At 39.7% G+C, this 21,330-nt stretch overlaps 1 protein-coding gene across 2 annotated transcripts in view; it reads right to left on the reverse strand.

Annotated features, from left to right (window-relative positions):
* Positions 1-4,643: 4,643 nt before the first annotated feature.
* LOC110477941 (sulfotransferase 6B1-like) overlaps positions 4,644-21,330 on the reverse strand; it is a 34,394-nt gene continuing 17,707 nt past the window's right edge. The window contains exon 7 of one of the 2 annotated variants that reach the window (XM_021544200.2): positions 4,644-8,256. In XM_021544200.2, coding sequence (XP_021399875.1) covers positions 8,246-8,256 — 11 coding nt within the window. In that variant the 3' untranslated portion in view covers positions 4,644-8,245. Of the gene's footprint in view, positions 8,257-16,969; positions 17,434-21,330 lie in introns of those variants that run through there. The other variant, XM_021544199.2, reaches the window with a different exon arrangement.

Here is a 21,330-nt window from a genome sequence, read left to right on the forward strand (position 1 = left end):
AGAAAAGCCTATTTGCTCCTTTCTGCCCCCCATGACTGTTCAAGGAAAGTCAGAACAAATCTTCTGTGCTAGATAAGAAAACATAACTCAAGACTACAAACAACAGCCTTATCTGCAGGGGTAAAGTACTGGAAACATAAGCAAAAGTGGGGACAGGACCCTGAAATTGGGTGAAAGCAGGAATATCTACCCTGCAGGCCTTGCAGAGGGTGCAGATCTGCAGTATATTCCTGCAGCCAGTTTTTGAGTGATCCTGAGGACATGTGCAGGGGGACAGGCACTTCTGGTAGGAAGTGGTATTATCAGCATGCAGTGGTCTGTGCAAAAATTGCTACATGTGACCTAGAGAAATTTTGCTTTGCAATGCATAGCAGTGGCTTTTAATCTACTGTGAGTCATCTTTTCTTACCAAGTTTTCTTCAGAAAAAGTAACAAAATTGACAAATAATGCAAAAAGCTCATTTAAATCTTAAAGAAAAAAAGAAAAAAAAAACACATTTTGGGGGGAAATGCCCATTTTTCTTCATATTTTACATTTTCATTATCTGTTTTTGCCAGCTGGTAAGTACAGGTACATTCTCATAGACACAGTGGTAACAGTAAAATAGCAGGTTAACATGGCAATGGACATGACTACCTCTCAGCTTTTAATCAGTTCTTTCCTTTACAATTTATTCAGTAATTCAGAAGCTGTGATTTCATGTACTTCCCATTGCCTACCAAAAGCCAGTGGTTGTGCTTACTCCCACCAGTTTGTTTTTACTTATGCTAACTACAAAACTAATTAACCACCATACATTTTGGAGAATGTGTTATAAGTGCCAAGGTTTCTTCAAAACTGTTAAAAATCCTGTAATGTCAAGAAGTCATTTGGGCATGTGTTGCTTTACCACTTTAGAGAAAAGACAATATTATTTTTTTGCTTTAAACTGAGGCAAAAAGCAGCAAGTTTTATGGGTTTTGGCAGGCTGGTCTTTGTTGCTAGCATTTCTCCTTAAGCTGAGTTAGTGGTGAGCTGCTGGCTCACCATGTCTCTGGGACACACTGAGGTACAGTGTAAAGACTGTGGCAAAGAGACAAATTTATAGCAAGAATTAAGTGGAGAGACATTGTGAACAATTGACTAAGGAGCTGTCGGCTTAAACAAACAAACTATTAAGGCATTTTCTGTGTAGGGCTGACATTAGACCAAAAGTACATTTCTCAGACCTGAAGAAAATTTTTCTTTCTCATTGTGGTTTTAAACCTCTGACAGGCTTCATAAACATTAATCCATTAGGTGTTTAAAATTTTGTGTGTCAGCAGATTTGTGCAGGTTCTGTGGCTCATATTTATTTCTATGTAGTGACTATGGCATAAGAAATAAGATTCTTGCTTATGAAATGTAAACATGGGCCCACTTGAGAGACGGTGATAGGAATTACGCTAAGTATTTAGTAAATTATTGGTTTCCACTGGGAGAACAAAATACTTTGCATTGGAAGAGATGCAGAAAAACAAAGGGGTGGGGGGGAAAGAGAATCCAGTCGTTTCATAACTATTTTTCTAAGAAAGAATGTGAAATAGTATCTGTAACTGGCACCTTATAACCCTTAGGTCATTTGGCCTTTCCTGAGCTCATAAGAGCCGATCAGAAGTTCTTCAGAGAAACAAAACGTACCTGTGTTTGTGCAAGTACACACCAGCTTTTAAAAAAGTATGCTTTTTACAGTGGGGGCACAACAACTGCAATAATATCCTTGTCAGGAAAGGTTCCTTGGGTCCCCAACAAGTGTTTCTGCTGACAAGCAGACAGAACTTTGCCCCCCAGCCAAAAGCTGCTGTTTGAGATGTCTGGAGATAGAGGACACCCTTCTTTGAGCTCTTGTATTGCCTAAATGACACCCAGCTCTCCCACATCCCACCCTAACCACCGGGTCAGCAAACTGTTCTGGAGCAGTTCTGACAGATGAACTCAGAAGGATCTTTCTGTAGTCAGGCGGGGCCAGGACTGAGGAGACTTTTCACTAGGAGAGGGGTTATGATTTGATACAGCTGATTTGAACAGAGCTGGGGTGCACACCTTTGTCTCCTGTGTGCCAGATGAGCATCCCAAGCAGACAGCTAGTGTGTATGTAGTCCCTGCTTGGTTTCTCAGAAGTTTTTGCTTGTATTCTCTCCCAGAGAAAAAGAAAAAAAAATTGCAGCTCTGCTGGCAAAATCCAGTTGGGTTGCCAGGATGTGTTATTTCATCCTTGGAACCGGTGCAGTGTCAGGAGTTGCACCACCCCTCTGGGGTTTATTGATATAAAAATTCCAGCACAGTGGTGCTTGCAAGCTCCTTCTAGTGTACATCATGCCAGTGAAATAGAGTATTTGAGAACTTTTGGCATTAACAGATAATTTCTTTTTAACACATTTTTACAGAAATGTGAGATAAACAGTGAAAATAAGTTAGGCTAACAAATTCAGTGCCTAATCAAATATTACTGGATGCTTTGTTAGACTGGGGCTGACATTAGAGTTAGGGAAGAAAAACAAACAACTGTGTTACTTTTCTTTGAGTTTTTTCCTGTAGCCAGACCTATTAGCTACAACTAGAATCTACAAGCCATCTCAAAAAATATCCAAGCCATGTACTGTCATTTTTTGCCATAAATCATATTGACTTCTGTTGCATTCCTCTGGTGTAACTGAGAACAGAATTTGGCTAAGAAGTATTGGGCCTGCTCTTTTGCCCACAGGTTTTACATATGTCATGTGACGAGGTCTAATTTAATATCAGATAGCTCATCATCTGCCACCTTGGCAGTCAGCATAAATCTCCTAGGGCAGACTTGGTAGGGTTAATCTCAGTACAATAAATTGACAGAAAATGTCCAGGGATAATCTGAAGAGAGTAACACAGGACAGGTCTGTCTTTCCAGGTCTTACAAGAGGTCTTGACTACATAGATGACCCCTGGCAGCATGGTCAGTTTGTCTTTAGCCTGAGAAATGATGTTTGCCTCATGTTTCAGTGCATCAGTGCCTAATCTACATCATTAGGATGCGTCCAGAAAACAAACCTGACTCCAAGAATATCTACTGTCCTTGACACATCGTTTATGTCCCAGAGTTTATAATTTTTTTTCTTTTTCAGTCTCACACAGCTCTGAGCTATTGCTTTTTCTCAACTGTACTTTCTTCTGGTTGGGAGGCAGGACTTGGCTTTTCTCTCTGAGATGCTTCAATACTACAGGTGCCATTACAAATATTTTATTTGTTCATTTTCAGAAACCTGGAAAGTTAAAGAATCTGAGGTAGAGCTGAATGCTACTTTGCAAATACTCTGGAAGGTATGTCCAGCTTGGCACTGAGCTAAGTCATCCCAGCTGGCAAGAGAGCAGAAAGTCCTTTTCTCTCTCAAAGACAAAATCTGAATGTCTGCCAGCTCCCTGTAATTACAAGCCCCAAAGAGTGTCTACTCTGGTGTAACTAGAGATCTATGGGTTTTGGCATTTCATGTATCCATTACCATTTAGTGCTACATTGCCAGGCCAAGATGGGAATTTCCTTTGTGGCGAGACCTCTTTTATTAATAAAATACGAACCACATTTGTTCTCCAACATCAATCTCAGCTGGCTAATTTCTTTTTGTCCCCCAATATAGACCTTCATTTCGAATGCTCCTGGGGAGTATCCCTTCTCTCTTGTGTGTCTCTGCCTGCATTTAATTCTGTGTCAGTATGCACAGTAATAATTCCCACTCCAATACAATGAATATGCTATCTGAACAGCCTGTTAAGGTCACTACAGGTTGAATCAAGGTTCGGGCTCCTCAGATTTGTCATGCCTGCCCATGACTAGCAGCACCTCAAAGCCATACCCATTGTATAGATTGTCACACCCATTGTATAGATTGTAGAGGAGTCCTGACTGCTGACCAGCTGGAGTCAGAAGTTAGGAGAAATATCACTGGCTGCAGGCTGAACCAGAATCTGTATAAAGTTTTCAAATCTTGCTGAGAAGCTATTAAATACTCAGATGACTTCCCAGTGCTGAATGTGATCCTGTCTGCACCTGCTTCTGCACCATACAGCAGGCAGCAAAAAAAGTACCTTTATATTGGAGTGTTGGTGACATAGATATACAGATTTTTCTGAAAATTGATGCACTAAGAATGATGACGTAACTTTGACTTCCATGGGTCCTTATGGAAGAGTCCTCAGATGCTTGTATAATGCCAGTTATTCCTGCCTTTTATTGTATACACCGTTCTCCATTCCTGCCACTGTCAGGTATGGATCCACTGCCGGCAGACAGGTCTTTTCCTGCCTGTGACTGAAATGTTATCACAGCAGGTTAAGAGAAAGGTATCTTTTAAACAACATTTTGAAGAACATTTTGCCAAGATCATTCTTGTCCCCATGAAGAATCCTGGGGAGGCTTCTGTCTCATTGGGGTCTTACATGATACTACTGGAGCAGTGACTGTTGCAGACACAGGGAATAGTGGTGGGAACACTGTGGAACAAGGAATTCCCTTAAGGTGAAGGAGAAAGCAATATAGCAGCTGTTACAAAATCATCTGATTACCCACATGCTTGTGTTCATAGGGGCGTTTGCTTAACTTCTGTTCTTTAACTTTTAAGATGAAGTCAAAGGAGAGAAAAATGTATGTGTGTGTGTGTGGGGGGGGGGGGGGGAACCATAAAAGTAACAATGTAGAAGGAGAGTGAAGCAAGCAGAGGTTCCTTCCACAAACCTGTTCAGTGAGTAGCAGACTCCACCTCTGGCTTCAATTCTGCTGAAACACCTCACATCTGGCAAACTGTGAACTGCAGCTATAGCTTTCCCTACTGCCAGTGCATGCACCAGTGATCTCCTCTCTTCAGTGTTCCTGGCAGCAGGTGATGCACTTGCTCTCCTATCACAGCTCTTCAGTGCCTCTGAGCCTCTCTCCAGTACCTGGGTAGTTACATTCAAAGGTTATTTAGGACCACAATACTCCAAGCCTCTGGTGCTCTGTTAACTCCAACTGGAGTTATCCAGCAGGGATCAGAGAGATTAAAAGGGTTGAGAAATACAATGTTATATAAATCTTGTTTCCTTACAAAATAAATTGTATTTGAATAAGCCAAAAGCATGGAGAAACAGCGTTCATGTATTTGCCACTTGCCAGTTAGAAACCTCTGTGTACAGTGATTTATAGTTTATTGCCAACGGCACTGTCATTGAGACTTGAAATTATTTTATACCAGAAGGTTTTTGCAGATTTTGAAAACATTTGGTTTTGGTCTGATAGGACTTCTTAATCTTTTGAGGAGATTTGCTTTTTGTTCTTTGCTTTAGATTTGCAAGATCCATCCCTTCCATTAACATCCCTCACCACTTGTTATCATTTATGCAAATATGAATCTTATTTTCCATGCTTATTTTTCTTTTTATGGACCGTAATCAGAAGGGATTTCTCTGTCCTTCAAGGTGTCAGCCAAAGTGGGTTTTGGGTCTCTCTACTGGAGCCTGAGGTCCCCAGTTAATTTTGAACAGTTGAAATTTAGAAGGAAAATGTAACTGAAGTTTCAGTTGGTTTGGGCATTTGACCAATCACATATAGGCTCAAAAACCTAGGAAGGCAATTCCTTTATTTCTTTTGACTGTTCAAAGGCAAACTTATGATTACCTTGTTCAGTCATAGCTTCAGTGTCTATCCATGATTACCTATGTGGGCTTGTCCCCAAAAAGTAAAGCTTCAGGAAACTTTCATTAATGTCAAAGAATATAGCAGGAAATGGAGTTGAAAGCATGTATAGAACCTTATTTGCATTGTGCATTGTAAATCAAGTAATATGTGCCTTGACGCAGTTTTGTATGAATGTATGTGAAAATGGTAACTTCTGGCATAATACAATTATCTTTTCATTTTTAGGCTCCCAAAACCCCTGAACAGAAACAATTTCATGTGACAACAATTTTGCTATGGAAGCAATAATATTTTTAAAGTTTGAAGGTAGACACCAAATACAACATGAAACAATCTGTCTTTCAAGAAAAGCTGATTATGATTACCACTACTGTTGTCACTGGAATAAATATTTTCTTGTTACTGCTGCAACATAGAACAGCATTTTGCTTTTTACATTATTTGTAGCTCAGTCACTCACTCATTTTAATCAATGACAAATCTGCTGACAAGAGCTAGCAAAAATAAGCATTATTCTTAGAAGAATAGACATGCATTTTCTATAAAATATATCTCATTTTCAGGGATAAGACTTACAAACATGACAGTATTGAGATTCCCCTTTTTTGGGGGGAGGGAGGGAAGGAGAGTGTGGAGGTATTTTTTATTTTTCAAACACAGAATCCCCCAGGAACTTTCAGCAGAGTTGCAAAATTTGCAGCAAAATGTTTGATTTGGTCAAAAAGCCTCTTCAAGATTAGATTAAACTATTTCAAGCAGTTTTGCTGTAGACTCAAAATTGTGTCTTTAATCCAATATAAACTCTATTTAATGAAAGCCATCTGCAAGTCGTATCATTGTTACTCCTCATCCCATTCCTATTGCTGCTTGAAGCATCTTTGTATTGGCAGTTACTGCGAGTGGTCACTGGTTTCCAGCAGAAGCCTGGTAGTGAAAACATCAGTCCAGCAGCTGGGACTTTCTACTTCCTGCTGCTTCTCTTGTTGGCTCGTGCTGCATGGCTGAGCCAGTTGCGATTTCTGTGCAGCTCATTTTGCCCATCTGATAAGAGGATATTGTATCTGCCTGACAGGTGTGTTGTAGGGACACAGTACTTAATGTTTGCAAAGAGCTGCTGTGGTAGTTGATCAGAAATCCTGCAGAAGGGCAAAATTTCACAATGGAGTTGGAGCACAGACTCATATAACAACATTTAATGCTTCTCCAGTCTAAAAAGCTTTGCTCAGGTTACAGTGAAATGAAATGATGACTAAACTAATTTAAGATCACCCAAAGTCTTTATTTTCAGCCCTGTGCTGTCTCACAGCCCTCGCAAGATCTTACTTGTGCTAAGATCTGTTGATGAGACCACGCTGTCCTTATCTACACATTGACCTGAATGAGAAAGTATGTTAGCAAGACAAGACTTACTTTTAACTAGGTAAGTTCCCTGATCTGCTTTCAGCACCTTCCAGAAAAATTCAGAGTGGAACAACTGACAGGGCAGTGAGTTGCAGTGCACAGGCAGGGACTAGCAGATGAAATGGGCAGGAGTCCTTAGATTGACTTTACCATTAAACCCCACAGCTGAACGGCACCTCAGAGAGCCTTCCCATGCTTGTTCCTTTCACCATGCTTTATGCTCCACAGGATTCCCAGCACACTAATAAAATGCCATGCTGCAAAATATGCAAGAAACATAGAAGAAAGGAGTCATAGTGCTTCCCTCTGTGGAGCTGGGATCTGCTCACTGGGCACTGGAAGTAAGTGGCTCATCACAAATATATTGGACAGCAGTAAGAGAGCAAATCTGAATGCAAGTGTCCTGCATACTGATTAGAAAGCCCATTTTTCCATGCTGCAGTATGCATTTTCAATGCTGCAGTATGCATTTTAGAAATCTATCCACTCTTTCTGCATCTAAAACACATCTCTGACTCCATTTGTCCCCATGCTGTGGGTGCCCCAGAGAAAACTGTTTTGCAAAGACTGGGGAGTCATATATGGTACAGGAATATAAAACTAAAGCACGGAAGTTTAACTGGAAGATAATTTCTTTTTGTGTGCACTTGAACTCCCACAAATGATTTTTGAAATAATTGTCTCCATATATGTTGCCATTATTACAGAATACACATATTTAAAAAAAACTATGAAAACATTTGAGAGTAGGTTTATGGTCAGCTTGTCATTACTGTGTCTTGTAAAGGGAGCTCCAGATGTGTCCCTTCCTGAGGGATACTCTGGAAAAGTGAGGATCTGGGCTGTATGTCTTTCTACAGATACTCCTCCAAATGTTTAGAAAATATTTTTCGTGTTGCTGGCAATATGAAGGAACAGATCTTGTCCTTCAATTTGCTGCATTTCAATTTTTCTGAATGAAATTTTTGAATATTTAGCTTTGAATTTTCTTTAAATTCAGTTAAGTCTCCACATGTCTGAAAAGGTGACTCTAGGGTCACTTTTGTGTGTTTTAGTGTTTATGCCACTAAAGGCACACCTTTAGAGGTTAGTTGTCTACCACTCAACAGCATTTTCCAAGAAATTTTCAAACAGAGAAGGGTTCATACAGCAGCAGCATGAGGCACTTCTCTTCTTTTTCCTTATTCCATTCCTCAGGGGAAAAGAAAAAGAAATATTAATTAATGAAAGAGACTAATGTTAAATTCTTCATCATCACTACAGTATGAAGTTGACAGGGAGGTGTACTCTTCTTCAGGAAGGGGAGTGCCTTCCCCTGACAATAAAATGACAGTTCTAATTACCCCATACATTTGTGATTTGCTTTGAAAACTTATTTTGACACAAGCTGAGCTAGAAATTAGAATAGCTTAAGGGAGAAAGGAAACCTGTCACAGATGTGAGTGGCAGAGAAAGAACAAAAGACTGCAAATTTCCTCTTTGCCACTACAGATCTCTGGGTTGCCATCTCTTCTTCACAGCAAACTAGGGAAGAAAAATTCCTGAAAGCAAAGCTTTGTCTTATCAAGCATGATAACATCTGACAAACTGTACGGATCTTCCCCACTCCCTTCCCCTCTCTTTTGCAAAGGTTGGGGCTGGGCTAAGGACAGAGCAGCAGGTCATTGACCTCTTAGCCTCTGCAATCATTTTACCCCAGGCCCTGAATGATGTCTGCAGACAGGTCCATTGGGAAAGAGAGGCACTAAGGTCACCACATCCTCATTTCCTTTTCACTGCTATCTCTGCACCAGCAGCTTCTCCGGGCTTGACTTCTCCATGAGTAATTGATGTGTTGAAAGTTAAGCATGTGTGTGAGTGCTTTGCTGGAGTGGGGCCAGCATTGCTGCACCTGGAAAGGTCTAGTCCTGGGCAAAGGAGGGGCTGGCTCAGAGCAGCTGCCACTCTCTCCCCATGAGGCTGCTGAGAAGGCAGGCTTGCAAACCACCTTTTACCTTGGGCATCTCACTGCAAGGACCTGTATGCTACCCATGCAAAATGTGCAGAAATACCATATCTAGAATATAACATGATAGATGATTTTCTCTTTGATGTCTTAGAGAAATGAGACTTTCATCATGATCTGCATATGTCTGGTTGTGCCTGACCACTCCTCCAGCCCCATCTCCCGGTGAATTAATTGATTTAGGAATAACAATCTTTGAGAAACTTAAGATCCTCCAAATTTCATTAAAGTAAGCAGCCAGAAATAGCTGCTGAGGCAGAGAAAGAGGTAAGGTATCTTCCAGCTGCTGAAATATCAGAATCATCTTCAATGATATGATATGTTATTGGGAAGCCATTCAGTCTCAGTGCTTCCAGAACAGCTTGTGGATCCTGTTTGCCCTTAATCAGAGTGTTTTATATCTTGACCTGTTAGAGTTGGTGCTCCTTGAAAAAAAAATAAGGAAAAGGTACCTCCTCAATTCCCCTGGGTCCCCAATAAAGCTGAAAAGTGCCACCAGTATTAATAATCAAACAAAAAAAAAAAAAAAAGGGGGGAGAAGTGTATAAATTATCCATGTTTGACCCGCACTCAGCAATATTGTGCACACCAGGGTAGTTCTTTCTATTCATTGAACTTTAATTCAGCTTTTCTGCATTTGAGTAAGAATTATATACAAATTTTGTGTTAAGGAAACAAACCAAGTAAAATATTACTTTAGGAACTTTAAAATTTTAACTCTAAGTGATTCATTCAGGTGCTCTTTTAGGATGCTGAAAAACACCAAGAATAATAATAGGAAAATTAAAGTTACTTCTCCTATAAAGCAGACTTGAAAATAGCTTCACTGACCTTTTAGTTATGGAAAATGCTACGCAAGACAAATTCCTCGATTCTGCTGAAAAAAAAATGTTTTAAACCTCTCTGAACAGATCAGATGCAAACTCAAAATCTGCATTACTAGAAATTGATAGTCAAGTACTTATATTGTTTTCATATTGTCTCTTCTTAGACACAATATGAAACTCAGGATGATTTTGCCAGCCTCATAACTTAGGCTTCCCTGGAAGTACAGTAACCTTTAATAGCATTAACAGTAAAAACAGAGCCTAAAGAAGTTTTGGCAATTTCAAAAGCTGGAGTAGTGAGAGGTGATGCCTTTGCTGTCTCACGTGGAGCACAACATTACACCAACCCTCCCTGTTAAAATCACCAGCAGCATCACTGTGTTTTGGTACATTTCTGTGAAAGGCCAAGTGCAAGACTTCAAAGGCCCTGGAAGACTCCAGTGCTCCTGCAGACACCAAGTACAGTCCAAGGGCCAGTGCTGTGCTTCAGCAACATCTGTGTAACATTATCTGTACTGTACCAAACAAATTCAGCCACTTGTTCTGTGGTGCAAAAAGTTGGGAGCAAGAAGTATCAGTTTTCTAACTGTAACATATAGCTGGTTATATTATCTTCAATTGCAGAGGTGCTGAAATGAGCAGCTACTTCTCTTCCCCTTGAAAGGGAGGCAGAAGTGGAAGCAAACATAATAGTGTTTTCTTTTAATGTTACTTCTGTACTCCTCAAATATATAGATAAGCCAGGTCCAGCCTTTGATTTCATATATAGGAGTCAAGGAAACCAGAGTTCTAATGTAGATATGGGCTTGATCCAAAGTCCACTGAAGTCATTGGCAGCATTTCCACTGCCCACAGTGAAATTTAGATCAGGCTGAATAGCTGTAAATAAGAAGATTCACTTGAAAATGAAACATGAAAATTCAGGTGAAGTAAGTAAGCACACAAGAATAAAAATGGAAGTAAATGATATTATCATTACCTCATAAAGTATTTATAGGAAATTATTTTTATTTAAAACACTGGGGTTTTTTTTCTAGTTTCTCCGTGTGTTGTGTTGCCCTGCAGAGCACACATGGCATGCTGCAGTCATTATGTGTCTTATACCTCTGGTACCACTCACTGACTGATAAAGAGGTCAGAGGGGGAGTCTGGGTGATGATAGTAGAGAAAAATGTTCCAGAAGAAGACTTACAAAGGGCTGTGAACTGTGGAAATTCATTCTCTCACTGTCACCAGCTATTAGTAGGGCCATTAATAATACAATTTCCAATGTATAGGTGCATTAGCTGCTGTCATGCTCTAGTAATGAACCTTCCATAGGACAGAGTGATCAGTGTCTTTGTACTAAAGGATAGCAATAGGCCTGTACAACTTCTCTTTCCCTTCATTCTGACTTGCAGAGGGAAAAGAGGTAGTTCACACACACTTTTCTGAAGCAATCATTCCTGAGAGATTTTTTAACTCTTTTATGTATCAGACTTTCATATGGTTTGGGGCAAATGCTGTACCCAGTGATTTTAATAGTTCTGCTTTCAATGTTAAAATACTACATATTCTCCACTTAGGAGTTGTAAATACCCACTGTTGGGTTACTTTTGTTTGAAGCTGAGTCATCCGATACTATTTTTAATCTCAATTGGATGACTTCAGTCCCAGAAGAAATTGTATAATTTTCACTTATACAGACAGAAGACACTTCTCAATATGTTGGTGATAATTCAGATTAAGGTTTGCAAATGGGTCAGTTTCAAGCTTCACAGCAGAACACAAACTTTTGAAACTTTAAAACTTAAATTATGTGAACTGCCAACATTTCAAGTGTCATATTTGTTAACCTGGGTAGAAAGTTGCTGTCAAGTTCAAGTGAACCTTTAAAACATATTTTATTATTTATTTTTGTTCATAATTCAGTACATGTCCTGTTCAAAGAGTATAGTACATTGTCTAACCAAACCAGGTATTTTTAACTGTCATTATAATGCTTTTAAAAAATACATTTTAAAAGGTTAAAGCATGATGAGAAGCATGCTTTCCTTACAAGAGAAATTTGTCATTTCACTCCTAGAATGAAAGAGAAATAAATAACTTGGAATGAGGAAATGATAAATGCAAATTTGTGGTTGAAATAGAGAGATGTTTGGCATATTTCTTTGTACATTTAGTGAGCTCAGCAGAAAAGCAACTATTAAAAAACCCATGATATTTCTATTTCTGTCCTACAGATTCTAGTGTTGATAACCTGAACTGAAATACAATGCTCCAATGAAATCTGTGAAGATATATTGCAGTTCTGTGAGCAACACAGATTATATTTAAGTCTTTGGGGGAATGTACCATTTTATCAATCTATTTCAAATTCCAGAAAATCAGAACTAAAAAAGTAATCCAAGAATCTTCTATAACTGCAATGAAATAAATATGCTTATGCCATTTGCTATTTCTCTTTGACATTTCAGTCTTTCCTTAAACATTGAAGTGACTATATTTCCCTGGCATGAATACCCAGAGAAAAAGAATTAATAAAGTTGATTGAATGTTCTTCCATGAGACTATTCAAAAAAATGCATGTGCAACAGTTTTTGCAGGAAATGCTCTCCTGTTTATCAAACTCAGATAACAGCAATGACATCATATGATGCCAGAAACCTGCCACAACCCGGCTCAAATTTTTGGAGATAGGCAATTTATGGTAAACAAGTTTTGAAACAAGTATATTCAGGGGAAAATATCAGTGTGAAAACATAAATATTTCTGTGGGTTGTCTGAGAATCAGAAAAGATGTCTAGAAAAATTAATACTTTATATCTTGAATTTTTAGCTAGGGTCTAAAAGCACAATGACAATGAAAATACTTAGCTGGAAGTTTTTCAGAGGCTTTCCATGGTGCTTGTACAGGCATACCTGGAGCACATGTCTGAACTTATTGTCACCATAGTTCCCATCCATTGTAAACACTGGGAATGTCATGTTTGGCCATGGCAGAAGCATGGACCTGGCACATCAAGACAAGTCAGTAGATGGAATTTCTGTGACTAAAAGCAGAGGAAGCTTTATGGCACAGCATTTACGACAAATAAAGTTTTTGTGTTTCTAATGGGAGACTAGGATTTGATGAGTAGGGGAAGATAAACACTTCCTCTCATATTTTCATTAGATGTAGACCAAACACCTGGGAAGAAACCTTACATGTATTATCTAAAATGTATCTAAATATCCAGAAAAATATTTAGGTCTGGTGACCTGATGGTTAAAGAAAAACAGGGAAGGAGGTGTGTCCTGACAGTAAATCAGGAAAGATGGTACATATATATGCTTGTGCCCGCTCTCTTTGGGTCCTTTAGTCTCTCTCCAACATGGAAAGCCACAAATAATCTGCTGATTCTGAAATTTTATTTTTCTCTTAGTTTTGGCTCAAGCACTTGATACTGATGACACTGTCTATTTTTCTTAGTTAGCAAGGCAGGGTCTGTTCAATCCTCCTTTCACAGAAGCAGCCATTAGAAGACAAAACCATTCCTGTCTTGCCCTGCTCAATCTAGATCTTCTTTTATCTGCTGTGCTATATGTTATTGAAAAGGGATAGATTAAATACTCTGCCACATACAGTACATAATAGTGCTTGAGTGACTGCTGGCCAAGGGCTAGAAAGAGGCTATATGTCTGGATTGCTACTTTATAGCCAAAAGCTCCATATTTTGATTCATCATATGATCCCTCTACTTAGTAAGAAATGAGAGAGCTCTGCTGTGCTCCAAGCTAGAGGAAAGAAGACAAATATTTTCCCTCTTATCCTGGAAGAAAAGTAGACTGTCTCTCCACACGCGCTCTTTAACCTTTGCTGTTCACCTTTTGGTCCCTAAGCTTATTATAACAGCTCAATTCCTCTTATGAAATCACTGTCTTATGTCTTCTGTTTGTCTGGGCCTGTGTAATGTCAGATGCTTCAGACTTCCAGACTGGCCAGGATGAAATCAAATCACAGCTTTCTCAAGCTACTAGCTCAGACTCTCTGGCTTGCACAGCAGCCATTAAATAACCATTCTTTGTGAAGCTGCTAGTCCAGTACCAGTGGCTGGGGAGAATCAAAACAAAATAACACTAAGTCTTGTGGTCGTGGAATGACATCACATGTGTTTGGTGTCACACTGGGCACGTTGAGTTGCAGTTTGTTTCCATTCAAGCGGCTTCTTTGGCAGTCATGATGTGCTGATGTGCTGTTGGAAATGATTGTTCAAGAGAAGTCTGTGGGGATGATATTAATGAGTGATTCAGCAAGACTCAGACATTTACAGAGTTGGCCCTAGTGAAGGAGAGCTTATGTTTAAGGAGAGAAGAAAAATGAGGAAAGAACATGTAGTTTATGGAAAAGACATGACCATGACCATATGAAGGAAAATAAACTGAGAAGAGAAGAAGTACAGGACAGAAGAAGAAAGCAGAATGATGGGATGGCACCAAACACACCAAGAGCACAAGGCCTGATACTGAAGTATTAGATCTTATGATCACTGAGATTGTTAGAAGAAAGCGGCATAATGTCAGAAGGAATATGAAGCAAAATGCTATGCTTTAAGTGGTCTATGAGACATTCATCTTGTTTAGGGACCTGGACCCTGATTGTAGGTCTTAACATAAAGCAACACAATTTATTATGGAAAACATTGTTTTAAGCTCATGTTAATTATATTAATTATCTCTCACTAATTATAAATTAACTAGTAATTATAGCCTAAAAAATTCCAACTACCCAAAATCTTCCAGTTTACCTCAGCCTACCTTTAAATGGTTTTTTTTTCTTTTTTTTTTATATAACATTTGATGTTAGCTGTGTGTCATAAATCTCAATATTCACATCTTATGAAAAATTGCATGTCATCTGCTGGCTTGCCTCAGTTATGGTCTGGACACCTACAGAGTTGATAGATGGTCCTGTTGGCAGCACATGTGGCCTGTAAGTGCCTCTCATCCAGCATGATTGAGGAGATCTGCATTTATCAGTCTGCAGCTCTTTAACCTGTTAACACCCATTCGTAACAGGATAATTTCACACTTGACGTAAATGAGTGAAAAAAGTTCCTAAATTAAACTACAGCAAATTTGGTAGGCCACTGTGAGGTCACATTCTTTTCTTGGAGTGCTTTGATCCTTCTACAACATCTTTGAACTCTCTGTTTTTTCCTTCTCTGCAATTCTGATGTAAATCAGAATTTCAATTTCGCTATCATTCCTCTGTAATACAATCTATGAACCTGGGAACTAGAAATGGAAAAAACTTTCAGGTGGGAAGGGAAGCTCTAGATGTCTCTAATTTAGCCCCCCTTCTCAAAGCAGGGTCAAGAGCAGCTCACTTAGCACCATGAATCTGTATCTTTTCCTTGCATCTGCAAAATGAACAGCCAATCCTGTGACTCACCTCCTCCAGAAACCTTTTTGGATCCATGATTACCCATCCATTTTAGTGGAAAATGCTCGTACCAGCTCAGCTTTGAACCCACTGCTGGGAGAATGTAGAGCTCAGCTGGCAAGACAGATACCAAATTACCTCCCAATCCTTCTTTATTTCTTTGCAGAAGAGCAGCAGGGATAGTCTTTCACCTGTCAGTCTTAGCTGGCAGATTTCATCATGGAAATGCCTCGTACCTACTCACCAGTAAGAAATCTGTCTGCCTGTGAGTATCATTTCCTCTACTGGTCTACCAGTATCCCAGCCTGTTGATTTTTTGGGCAGGATGCATGGTTCATCTATTTGCTCAAGTCCTTGCCTGAGGATGTGGTGGTGAACATGTCTAGTTTATCCTGGAGGGGACTCTGAGCTGAGCTGACACAGACCAATAAGCTGTTTGTTTTATTTGCAAATTTCTAATGGTAGCCAGAGACTGTCTGAACACATCTAATAAATAATAATTTTTAAAAGCAAATGAAAAGCCATTCAATCTCATTTGAACTTAATTGGTATATAAAGAACTCACAAGGGAGTTATGTAAGGTTTTATGGGGGGTTATTTTGACAGAAGCCAACATTTGTCAAAAGACAGAAAAACCCCAAACCCGTTGCCAGAACTTTTGCTTCTTATTCACACTGCTCTTCTACATTAAAAATTAGCAAATGATGAAATCCAGACATAAAGAAATAAAAGGATTCATTTGCTTTGAATATAAATTTGTATTTCTTACTTTTCACTATTTTTTCCAACTTGAAATATCTGCAATTATTTTAGAACACATTTACACTGAAAGAGCAGAGGAAATAAAGATATCTAGGATGCAGGGGGAAAGGTTAAAAAGTTTAAGAAATATGAGTGAACAATTTGAGGTTTTGGAGAGATATACAACTGGTTTTCCAGAGGCTTGTATGCCCTGTACTTACATACTGTATTTCTTATTCTCTTTTGTCTTAAGTTATATCAGTTATCTAAAGTTTGCAGGTAATTAAGGAATTAATATTGATTCGTTTCAGTACAGCAGACCTTTTTCACTATGGGAGTCGTCAGCTGAAACAAGATGAGAGTTCTATCACTGTGTGCTAAGGTGATCCAAGCATAGAGAGCAATTTACTTTTTGCCTTCTGAATAAAAGATTCTATTCACATAAAATTCATATATTTATACCTGAGTCCGTATTTATAACATAGCTGTCTTTTTATTTCTTTGCCATCGGCAGAATCAATTTTTCCTGAAATGCGGAAGATTTTTCCCCGGCACTTTCTGGGAGCCTTTGAACGCTGACTTTTCCTTGGGCCGCAGTGACATCTAGCGCTCACACCCTCAAGGCCGGGGCAGCCCGCGCTTTTTGGCTTTTTTGCTTTTTGGCCGGGTTTTGGGTATTTTCTCGTTATTAGGCAACGCCGAACAACAGTGTCTGCTCCGTCAATACAGTCACACCAGTGTATTTACAGCAGCTTGGGAGTACCTGCAATGGGAACTTGTATGACAGTCTCTGTTGAGGGAGTGCAGCAGGAAGGGGGTCCAGGCAACAGCAACTTAGTTCCAGCATCTCAGCTTAACATGAAAGTAACATTTGGATTCATGGCTTAGGGAGGCTTTAATAATACCAAAAAAAAAGAAGAATCTTGAGTATCTCTAATTCAGTTTATCATGTAGTTTACAAAGTAGCAGACCCAGTGGGATTCACTAAGTTCTTGGCCATTATTTTTCTGCCACTGTATATGTCCAACACTGGCTAGCCAGAAGGATCCTCAAAAAAAAGCAGGCCACCACTAACCAGCTATTCTCTTCCATCTAATGTCCATACAGGTGCTGCTGAGTTTGCAACCAGAGTCGTCAGTGCAGTAAAACTAATGTTTTCCCTTCTTCAGCCAGGGCATACATTTCTATAATTTCCCTTCAGTCTGTCTCCACCATGCAATGCTGTTCAAGTCATGAGGAATCTGCCCAGAGCAGGCAAAAACCAACAGGGTCTCTACTCTCCCTCCAAAAAACATTACAATCAAAATCAGGATCTCTACTTCACCACCTTTGTTTCCTGCTATTAACAGCTGGCTGGTATCCTAAAGATGAGGAAGGCAGGAGAACTGTAGCCTGTATAAAAAAAAAAAAAACGTCATAGTCACAGATATCCCATAGAAAGCATCTTCCATCTGATAGAGCAGGAAAGTCACACTGCAGGGCACTTTCAGTGGTACCCACAGGAATTTACCTAACCAAGCTCTGCTTCTTCTCCTACGTAGAAACAAATCTCAGTGCAATATGTTATCTCCCATGGTTAGGTGCCATTTCTTCTGATTCTTTTTTTGGAATTATAATCACATTCTTCCTATGAAATTCTCTCGAAGAATTGTTATTTCATTAGTAATTTTTGATAATACAGTAGTGTTTAGAAACTGAGTAGTATACCTACAAGAAGACTGTGAACCTAATATCTACTCTTGCATTACCTGCTCAAACATCAGAGAAGCAAAAATTCCTGCCTGTTGACAGAGAGATTTTGTAAATTTCAGCTATGCTTAGACCATTTGCTCACACCCCTAAAACTCTGAGAAAGGCACTGACCCACATCAAGAACAGGGCTCAGCCTCTCAGGAGGGATTCTTTTACCCCACAGTCTTTCACTACTGGCTCCAGAAAGCTGTTCTGGGTTTGTAACCAGCTTTTACTCTCAACTTGTGAGAGATGGTGCCATTTGACACTGGTGGGGCTGAGAAGGACCTGGGCAGCTCTTGGCCAATCATGGTAATTCTGGAATCTCAGGAGGGTCCTGGAGCCCAGCCACCACATCCATGATCCTCCTAGTCCTGACTGTAGGACCTCTAACCCCCACTACCCATTTTCCCACCACACAAGTGTGGAGATGTATCGCAATTCAGACAGAAATACTCACTAGTCTGCCCCACCCCTTGCAGCAAGCATAAAATTGAACATGGCTGTGTGATGCACACAGATACTCCACATCTTTCACCTTCAACTGATAAACCACCTTGATACATCCATGGAACCACTCCTTCCCATGCAGAAAACAAACACATTTGTCCTTACACTGTTTCAGGTGTCAAAAGTCTCAAAACCAATTTGAAAGCCCTTTTGCTATTACAACACTTCTACAAAATCTGTTTCTTTTTAACTGCCTCAAATCTCAGCCTAGGGTCTGGAAGCCAAAGCTACATTCCTCTGGGCTTGGGACTCCCTTCTTAAATGTGCAGAAGGGTACTTGCTCCTTTTGTATTAACCACTGCTGCTCAGTACCTGATTGCCTCTCTGCATCTCCAGGCAACAGCAAAGGCTGCACAGTTGTGATAAGCTACAACTTCTAATAAGGAGCAGCACCAATTACTTCACCAAAGTCTTGTAAACTACATCTAAATGGTGGTACTGCAAAATCTAGGATGTCTTGAATGGGGTCCCCAGGACCTGTCAGAGGGAATATTTTCTTCCAGCCATCAGTGCCCCCTGAACATTGCAGTGTCTGCCAGGACCAGGAGGAACTGCTGTGTACATGGAAGGTCTTTCCAGCTTGGCCAGCCAGCAAACCAGAACCCCGACACCTGCACTGACCATCCCAGCAGGAAATATTTACAGCCCTGTGATCTGAAAGCAGCAGGAAGATCCTGTTTACTTTCCATGTTGTCCATGTATCCCTATCTCTTCATAGGGATGTTTTAAAACTTTATTCTGCTAACCAAGGGAAGCAAAAGTTGGCTTTTCCAGAAAACCCTAATTCCTTTCTGAAAGGGAATTCAGCTGTCATTCTCAACAATAGCAATGTTTTCAGTGGCTGTGCAAGAGAACTAAAAATATTTTTAATTGTATCATACAAGATCAAAATTGGAAGGCAAAATATACAATACCTTTTTAAAAAGAAGGATGCAGTCTAAAACAATCTCCTTCTTTAAGAAGCATGAATAATTAATTACATGATTTTATGCTTTTTGTTATTGGAATTGTGAATTTCTGCTAGATACCTACAAGAAGAAGATCTGAGAAGAAATGTGTTTCCCGTCTCTTTTTATTGCTGTAAAGCAAAACACCTCTTTGAAACCTTAAACTGCTGTTTGCCATCTCCTCCAAATTAGAAACAGTAGTTCCACAAAATGGTGTTATGGAATATGGTTTACTGCTTCATTTGCTTGAGTTCTGCTTCCCTCTAGAGCATAAAATATTATTGTTTCCCAAGGGCTAAGTGCTTATCTTTTCTGTGTCAATCTCCCTAGCCATAAACCATGTATAAAAATTCATCAATATTGTGAAGCTAAGTACAAGTTCCAGCCTTAGTGATTTTATGATTCTATGATTAATACAACTCCATGAAATCTTCCTTGACTACCACAGATGTTCAAATCTGTGTAAAATACATTGAACACTTTTCATTCAATTGGCAGCATTCTTTTAGATTGTCCTGCTTTGGCCTCAAAGGGCTTCATGTGAGCTGTGGCACAGACTTGTCACACAGAACATCCGGAGATGAAATAACATCCATGATGTACTTTTTCAGCTCTTGGCTGAACGAGCTGTACAAATGGCAGGCTTCATCCATGAGGTGAAAGTTACCAGCTGCCAAGGACACAAGAGTGACTCGATAAAACTGGTTTCACCCCTAGAAAAACCTTTTTTAGGCATTTTAGACTTATAAAGCACTACATTTTCTGTTATCTAATGCTATATATGATAATCAGATATGGACACAATATTTTCTCACATATGCCCTCCACTCTGGGATTGAAAAATCAGATCCACCATGATTGAAATTTAACATTTTCCATTGCCAGCAGAATCAGTTTTTCTTAGTGACAATAATAGCACAGAAGAATATTCTCAGTCCTTTTTGCACAGAAAATCCTGCCCACATGTTGCACTGTGAAGTGTAAGACAATGATTGAATATATCCAAAAGCCTTTCCAACATTTCTTTTTGCAGAGTACTCAAATGTGTGAGTAGCTATGCTGACTGCTAGCATCTGTCTTGGAAAAAAAAGATTGAAAAAAAGGCATGTAAGTACTTAGTGAGGTTAGTAAAAATAGTACAATCTGTGATTGCTACCCTTGTCAAAACTTCAAAGGGAAACTGTACTGCTTATTTCATTGTTTTCTGGTACAGCTATTTAAAGCTACTTGTTTATCAAGATATATCTAACAAGTCTTTTCATAGATGTGTGACTCCCTTGCCACAGAACCACATTTATCACACCACTTCTTGTATTTTGCATTTTTAACATTTTGTATGCATTACTCTTGCACTAAATGAAGAAAAAAACGTTTGTTCACTTTGGGAGGTATCATCTGGTTTGAGTTTAGTCACGAGGATGAGGAGAACGGGTCTCCAGTAGAGAAGCAACTCAGAGTGCCAGGCTGGAAGAGGTCTGTCCATGCAAAACCACCCCACCAGCCCCATCACATCACCTAAACACAGCTGGCCCATGGCAGAGGGCACAGAGGGCTCCGCACTCCCGCTCCTGCCAGCCCAGCTCTGGAAAGGAAAGCAGTCAAACACTTCAGCCATCTGGTGCGCTTCTTCAAACATTGCAGCGAACAACTCAGGAGCACAGGATGTCTCCTAAAAGCACTGGCAGATGTGCAGGTTATATTGCTTCTGCCACAGCTCAGAGAAAGCAAGTCCTCGATGAAATCAAAGTGCCACCAGGTTCACAAAGAATCTGGTAGCGACACCCAAGGTTTTTGTCTTTCCCTTTTGAAAGTAATGCCAGTCTCTAAGACACAAATAAGTTTTGCCTGTTGGTAGGGTAGAACAAGAGTCACACTTGCTGGAATCACTATCGCCCGACTGGAATCTTGGCCATTTCAGTGGGCTTGTTTCCACAGTGTGCTTGTGTCTTCCTTACCATCAGTGCTGATGGGAGTTTTATGTGCACAGCACAGCTCTTTTACTTTTTTTTTTGTGTGTGTTTTCTCTAACTTAAGAATGTCCTATTTTTTTTTTTTCTGCAAGCATTTAATAGGAAATTCTGTTATTGCTACAGAACTCAAT

This window comes from Lonchura striata, chromosome 3, assembly GCF_050655825.1.
Source record: "Lonchura striata isolate lonStrDom1 chromosome 3, ASM5065582v1, whole genome shotgun sequence".
Classification (NCBI taxonomy): domain Eukaryota; kingdom Metazoa; phylum Chordata; class Aves; order Passeriformes; family Estrildidae; genus Lonchura; species Lonchura striata.